This window comes from Protobothrops mucrosquamatus, unplaced genomic scaffold (assembly GCF_001527695.2).
Source record: "Protobothrops mucrosquamatus isolate PMUCROS unplaced genomic scaffold, P.Mucros_1.0 scaffold_192, whole genome shotgun sequence".
NCBI classification, from domain to species: domain Eukaryota; kingdom Metazoa; phylum Chordata; class Lepidosauria; order Squamata; family Viperidae; genus Protobothrops; species Protobothrops mucrosquamatus.
In genome coordinates this window covers 194967-202343 of record NW_015386268.1, presented here as the reverse complement: position 1 = coordinate 202343, position 7377 = coordinate 194967, and the positions used below count along the sequence as shown (strand labels likewise).

At 36.9% G+C, this 7377-nt stretch overlaps 1 protein-coding gene across 1 annotated transcript in view; it reads left to right on the top strand.

The window, feature by feature from the left end:
* IGFBP1 (insulin like growth factor binding protein 1) overlaps positions 1–6085 on the top strand; it is a 32822-nt gene extending 26737 nt beyond the window's left edge. Inside the window, exons 3-4 of the mRNA XM_015824572.1 lie at positions 4630–4758; positions 5954–6085. Coding sequence (XP_015680058.1) covers positions 4630–4758; positions 5954–6085 — 261 coding nt within the window. The remainder of the gene's footprint in view (positions 1–4629; positions 4759–5953) is intronic.
* The last annotated feature ends 1292 nt before the right edge of the window (positions 6086–7377 follow it).

Here is a 7377-nt window from a genome sequence, read left to right as displayed (position 1 = left end):
TTGCCCAGAGAGGCAGGGGGAACCACGTCAGCCTCACTGGACATGAGTCTTTGTGCTCTGGAGAATTCTTTCTCCAATGCCAGATGTCTCCTCGTGGCCTCTCGCTCAGCAGCCTTGGAGGGTTCTGTAGACAGATGTTTGGTTTTGGCTTTTTTCTTTCCCCCCGCGCCTACATCAGAAGATCTGCGCTTGGATTGTGGGGGGGGGCACTCGAACCCTGCAAAGTCTGAGGAGAAACACTATCTGCCATTGTGAGCCGAGCCTTCCAAATAGGAGAAGCCCTGCAGTGGGGGTAAACGCGCAGATCAAGTTGTCCGGGAGGGAGACTTCCCGCGCCCTAAGACAACCACAATGGCAAATAGCCAGACAGCTTAGTAAAACTGCCTGTTCAGGCCCTGCAGGCACAGCGCCGCGAGCTAATGGGAACAGGTGGAATAAATTCCCCCAATGAGCGTGTTAGGGATAAGGAGACAAGAAGGAAAATCTTCTTTCTAACAGCAATCCTAGAACTGTCCAGAAAATTGTAGAATACCCCCTAGAAAGCCCAACACAGCAGGCTGTTTGAGTTTGCAGGCCTAATCTCCCTCGGTGTGGAGTCCCCAACAAAATGGCGGCCACACCCAGTTCAAAACAAAATGGCGGCCACAAGCCTCGTGGTAGTCAAAATGGCGACTCAAGAGTCAAAGGGAATGATTTATGAGGCCCTGCAAGGTGGCCAAAGGCTTCCACGGCCTCTGCCACCCAGTCTTCACTCCCCTTGCGAATAAGGCAAACAAAAACAACTTGCGATTAAAGCTTTTGACAGGCCTCCGCTCTCCACCGGAGCCTCGTGGCCACGAGGAGAAGATCTCACTCGCCCAACCTTCCGGCACGACGAAACTCCTCGTCCCTGGGGAAATCCCCTCTTCTTGCCCAATCGCCTGGGACAAGAGCCGGCTAGCAAACAGTGAGGGGAATCCCCTCACCGCGCCAAGCTCCGAGCCGAGCAAAAGAGCCTCCAAGCGCTCAGGGAAATCCCCTCACAGCACCGAAAAGCCGTTTGAAGACAAAAATCGCTTGCCTCACAGCGTGAGGCAGCCGATGCTAGCAACAAGAGAGGAACGGAGGCAAACGGCAATTCTGAGGCTCTCAGGGAAGCGCGTCCCTGCAGAGAGTCCCCTGAGGGCTGAAGTACAGCCAACCAAAAAAAACAAAAAAAAAACAACCCCTTTTTATAATCTTTCTACAAGATAATTAATATTAAAAGGGGAAAAAAATTAATAAATCAATGAAATTTCTAATTCTCTATCACCTGAAGCTAACTACAATTAAATTATTGAGGAGCTATGCTAAGTTGTGTCCTTACTGAGCCGAGACTAAGAACAAACTGGGGAAGGACAGCCCAAGGAGGCGTGGCCAAAGTTTGATCTTAGTCTAAACTGAGCAAGGAGGCATTGATAACCCATCGGTGGAGGTTACATCTCACATGCTGTAGAATTTCATTTTCAGGCCGTCCAGCTGCGGAGCTTGTCACTGGAGAGGATATGATGGGACTTTCCATGGACTCACGCCTTGATTCCTTAAATCAGGAGGACCTGGCATGGTTGAGACCACTCAGGACTGGTATTTCTAGGTGACAGTTCTTTTCACCTGAACCCACTCTCCAGGAACAACAATGGCCAGAGACAGGTGGTAGGGCAGCCTGGGCCTGTACTGAGATAGAAGACAAAACCTGCGCCAGATTATGTAAATACTGAGTAACTTTCTTCTCTTCTTCATTGACATTCTTGAACCTTCATGTAACAAAAACCTCCCATACATCATTTCAAAGGGACAAAGATACTCCTGAGTCGAGGTTTCAGCAAGCAAACAACTTTTATTTTGATCAAAATAGAGTTGGGTGACCCCATCTCTCTTCGTGGCTGGTAGAGAGATGAAGGCAACAACCAGAAAAGATGTCTTCCACCTTTTATACCTTTCCAGAACAAAAAGATCAGGTCTTGGTACTAGGCATAAGATGGCACAAAAAAATAATCCCTAGATGATGACTCATACACAGCAACCCAGGCTCCATCCGTAGCTCCTTTCCCCCCTCCCCTTACTGTGCTCTTTTCATATAAGCAATCACCTATACCTAAAACATGAAGCCCTTACTTTTCCAATATATATAAAGCATCTGATCAAGCAATTAACTACAAAATAATGATTACAAAATAACAAAACAATGATTACATGATAACACTATAAGTATCAATATAAAATGGTTACTATATATAAAATAAATGCTAATGTCAAACTTAAACATACTAAAATCATAAGCACAATAAAATCCCTTCAGAATGTTTGCACATTAGTATTTCCAGGAGGGAGTTTTAGAGTGAAATAGAATCAGAATGTCAATGACATTTTATTCATTCTCTTATCTACAATAAGTAAGGTACTGGAAGTGTTCATCTGGTACTTAGTTGAAAAGGAAAGGAAAGAAAAAAGAAAAAGAGATATTCAAAACAGACATTGCAGTTTCTTATTAGAGGTTTTGCTGAAAAATAGGGTGCAATTTGTTTTGAAAAGCATGGCATTTTCCATCTTTTTCATTAGTGACCGAAGAATCTGTTTTGGTACAAAGCAACAACTGCTTCATCAGCAAAGGGTCTTGCTGGATGCAAATTAGAACAGTTTAATTTGATGGCAAAAAGATAAACATTAACATCTGTCTGCAACTCCTAAATTCAAATGCATCTTTTCTAGGAATCAAGTGCGACCTGATGCATGATCCTGGGAAAAGTCCACCTGTTTTAAGGATTGCAATCAAATGTTGTGTTTGTACCTCCATGTACTTCAAAGTACTTTTTTGCTTTCAAATCCAAAGCATAGGACACTTTCATGCCTGACATTTGGGGCAGAAGTTTTTAATATCAGGTACTTTAGCCTGTCAGATCTTTGAATTCTAATTCTATATTACTATTATGAATTTATAAATATTTTAACCGTCTAATAGCCATTGTAATTCTATTGATAGATAATTTGTGCTGTTTTACTCTGTAAAGATGATTCAGCTACATTGTCTGGGTTCATACAGCCCTTTAAGCCATAAACAAGGCAAATCTTATGATGGCTTAAGTAATTATCACTGTTTGTACCTTCAATGTTTTTTCCTTTCTAACCACTATACTGTATCTAGTCATGGGTATAATATAAAGTATTACTGTCTCAGGCAGTATGCTATTTCCAAAAATGTATGCCATAATATATTTGGTAATCTATAGGTGCAGAAGCTCTTTTGTTGCTATGATCAAATATGATAATATCTCTGAAAATGACTTACTGTAAGGAATGTTTGCAGATATGAGTATACTCAGAAGAACCACTTGGTGGCACCAAAGGCCTAAAGGTGAATCAGTTAATTAGAATACCAGAGCATAATTGCACTTTATATGACTTGCTATATTAATTTTTTATGGTGCAGAAGTTCTAAATGTCATTTCCAGGTCTAATAACATATTACAGTCATATGGGTTGTATTATATATTCAGTCTATATGAACATAGAATTCACCAGCAAATTCTCTTGCTTTTATTAAAACTATATGCATAAATCATAGAATCAAGACAGTTGGAAATGATCTCAGAGATCATCTAGTTCAACTCTCTACTTGATGCACTATCTACTATAGCAGGGGCCCCCAACCCCCAGTCCGTGGACTGGTACCGGTCTGCATTATGCCAGCAACCGGTCTGCACAAACAAGCAAAGCCCTATCTGTGGGATGCAGGCAGCACACAAAACCACGCACTCTCCAGTCCATGCAAAAACATTTCTCCACAGAACCAATCCCTGGTGTCCAAAAGATTAGGGACCTCTGTATTATAGCATTTCAGGAAGATAACTATCCAATCCCCCAGTGAAAAAATACCTACCTCTTCATAAGGCAAGCTATTCTACTGGTTTATAACTGTTTATAATGAGAAAATTCCTTCTTTCTATTTAGAGCTAATATTTACAGATGTGATTAGTGTCTCTGCTCTAGTTATTATGGAGCAAATGCATTCCAGTATTCTTATCTTAGAAATGTATCTGGAACATATATTTATTCATTCCATTCTATATTGTTGAATCTACCAGAAACTCACACTGGGGTACAACTAGCTACTATGCATTTATAATCCAATCACTTAAAACATTGCAAGAAATAAATTAATTATAATTAATAACATTTTAGCAACTGCATTAAGTCAGTGCTTTCCAAAATTATGTAAAAGAGTTTTTCTTTGGATAATGGCAACAAACCCATTACCTAATCACAACAGGGGCATTTAAATTGGTTTAAAGGATTTTACCTATATAGAGTAGAAAGGACTTTCTGAGAAGTAGTTTGGAAAAGAAATGTTTGGGAAGCATTGCATTAAACAAAAAACAAACAATATAGCAAATATAACAATAAGGGGTATAGAACATCAGTCAATGTTCTCTAGAAAAACTCTGTCATTGTCGTCTCCTAGATAGACAGTAGAGAAATAGCCATCTTATTTGTAAGGAAATAGAAGACAGAGTTATTTTTAATTGATGCTACTTTTGGAAGTACTCAGAAGTAATATTGAATGTCAGCCTTTGTTCTAATGCTTCACTGTTTTTGATCTTACCGTTCCTTCAGGGACCGTGTCAAGAAGAACTGTACAAGGCACTGGATAAGTTGGCAAAAGCTCAACAAACCACTGGAGGACAGTTATACAGATTTTATTTACCCAACTGTAATAAAAATGGATTTTATCATAGTAAGCAGGTAATTTGGAGGGTAGGGACTGGGAATATTTCCAAGCTAATGAAGGATGATGTGGTTGATTATTTTATTCATTGAATGAAACCTGCTCAGAAACCCTTACTTTGAAAATGATAGAAATCAAACCTCTCCATCCCACACATGCTAATTCAGAAATGAAAACCTTTTTCTTTTTAATAGAACAAAAGCAGACTATTCAGAGTTAGATACCATTCTAAGGACATTACATTTTTTGAAGCAAAATGTCCATGGGTCACATGATACACCAAAAGCAGATTTCAAAAGCAGAAATCTTTGATTTGCAACAAATCTCATAGATGATATAATATATAGTACTGTAGTACTATATTATTATATTATAGTACTATAGTATTATAATACAATAATGATAACAGATGCAAATAGACTTTGGATAGAGTAGACTGTCTACTTATTTTGGTAAGAAAAAAAAAGATGGAAGAAGTAGAACAAATTTTCTGCTCTGAGGGAACAATTTCAGTTGTATATTTTAAGACAAAAGATCTAAATGAAGTAGAGAAGCTCCCATAAGGAGCACCGGTTCTCCACTGAGAAGGAGGAATGAAGTTCACAGAATTGTAAATGATTCTGTGCATTTTTAAAGCAATTTATTTATAGTATGATAATGCTAAATTAATACAAAGATCTGGCACGATGTTATACATATTACATGAACAATTAAAAATCATGATTATTCAGCTAAAAAAAAATCTTTAAATAGATTTGCTTGAAAATTTCCTTTATTCCCCCCACATACATGCACATACGCATACACAAAACTTAAAAATCCAGCATTTATTTCTGAATAACTGTGTATATGATTCAACCTTATGGCCTAGTGGAATATCTAGTGTAAAGTCAACATGCACTCTTCATTTACATGAAGTACCTTTCTTATTTTCAATCTTTTGGGAAGTTTTCTGTATCAATTCAGCCAAGAAATAACAACAGAGCAAAGAATTGCTTTTTTTAGAGACTAGACAAAGTACACTGATTTTCAATGTCAGTTTGGAAATAATTGGATTAAGTACAATACAGATGAAAAAGATTGAACTGCATATAATGTAAAAATGACAGTAAATTTTACCTGACTAGGAACTGGATAAAAATTGTTCTCCAATAATTAAACTGAAAAAATCCATATTTACCTCTTTTAATATGCTTTTAAAAATTCCCTTAGTGTGAAACTTCACTTGATGGAAATCCTGCAAATTGCTGGTGTGTGTATCCAAAGAATGGAAAGAGGATTCCTGAATCTCCCGAAATGATGGGCAATCCTGGATGTGAACAATTTATTAGCCCACAAAACTAATGAACAAAAATTGCACAAATATGTGTTGTATTTTTGCAAACTGAATGTTACTTACATTTCTAGGGTCAGAGACACCTTGGTTAACAGAATTTTAAGCATGTGGTTAGACAACAATCTGCTGTTAAGTATGCTTTTTGGGAAGTCCCAGTGATCCCAATTGGGCTGATTCTGTTCAAATATACTGTCAGATTTCCTGCTTTGCAGTTCAGATTCAAAATATTTAATTCAAGGAACAAGAATCTAGCAGTTCTGATTAATAATATTTATTAGAAGGAAGGTTAAGTTTATAACACAAGAATTTTAGCAAGTACGCAACTTTCAAATAAGAAACCAACATTTAATATCAATCAGTGTTACGTGAAGGGCTGAAAGCATGTTTCTTTTTTATGAAAGTAGGGCATTCAGCATCTTGCACAGTTTTGGTAATTGCTAGTCTTTTTGTGAGTGGATAGAATAGTTGTGTTAAGAGATTATAACACTGTGGTCAGCATTACTGGTGGAATGGGGATTCTTGTATCTTATTGTATTGAAAGTTAAGCAATAGTAAGATAATAAAGGGGGGATTATGGATTACACAATATGAAGTTCAAAAGATTATTGAATTATTTATTCAACATGTATTTTTATTTTGTGTATTAATTTATGTATCTGTATTTTTCAACACTTCAAACCTTGTATGAAAACATTTTAATATTTTCTCTAAGAATATGCAGTGTTCTGTTTTCAAAGAATACAATATATTATTAACCTCATTTGCAAATATAGTGTATGAGGATGACAGAGTTCAAGCATTTATTTTTAAAAGTGTGTATATGTGTATTATGTTGTTGCTTTACTTCATATTGCTTTTCATTTCATCATCAAGGAGTTCTCACTCTGAATAATGTTATTAAGGAAATGTTCTTCAGAAATATAAAAGGCACCTAAAAAGGAAAGTTGTTTCTGTTTAATAAACACAGTTCCTTTACAAACAAGTATAAACAAACTAAAATTAAGAAACTGTAATGTACATTTGATGGATGTAAACATTTATAAGTCAGCTTTATGATGTTATTTAAACATTTATTAAACAATTTTATTTGAACCCTATCCCTTTTTTGTTCAGGTTTGGTTGACCCTAATTCAAAGTTTGTCCTTCAGAACTGTTTTGTTATAAATTATTATTTTCAAAGAAGTATCTAGAAAAGTTTGGTCACATACACATTTTAATATGTATGGAATTAGTGTCTCTGGCAACACACAGATGCAGTGCAGGTAATACCTAATATGTTTCCCTGAAAATAAGACTGGGT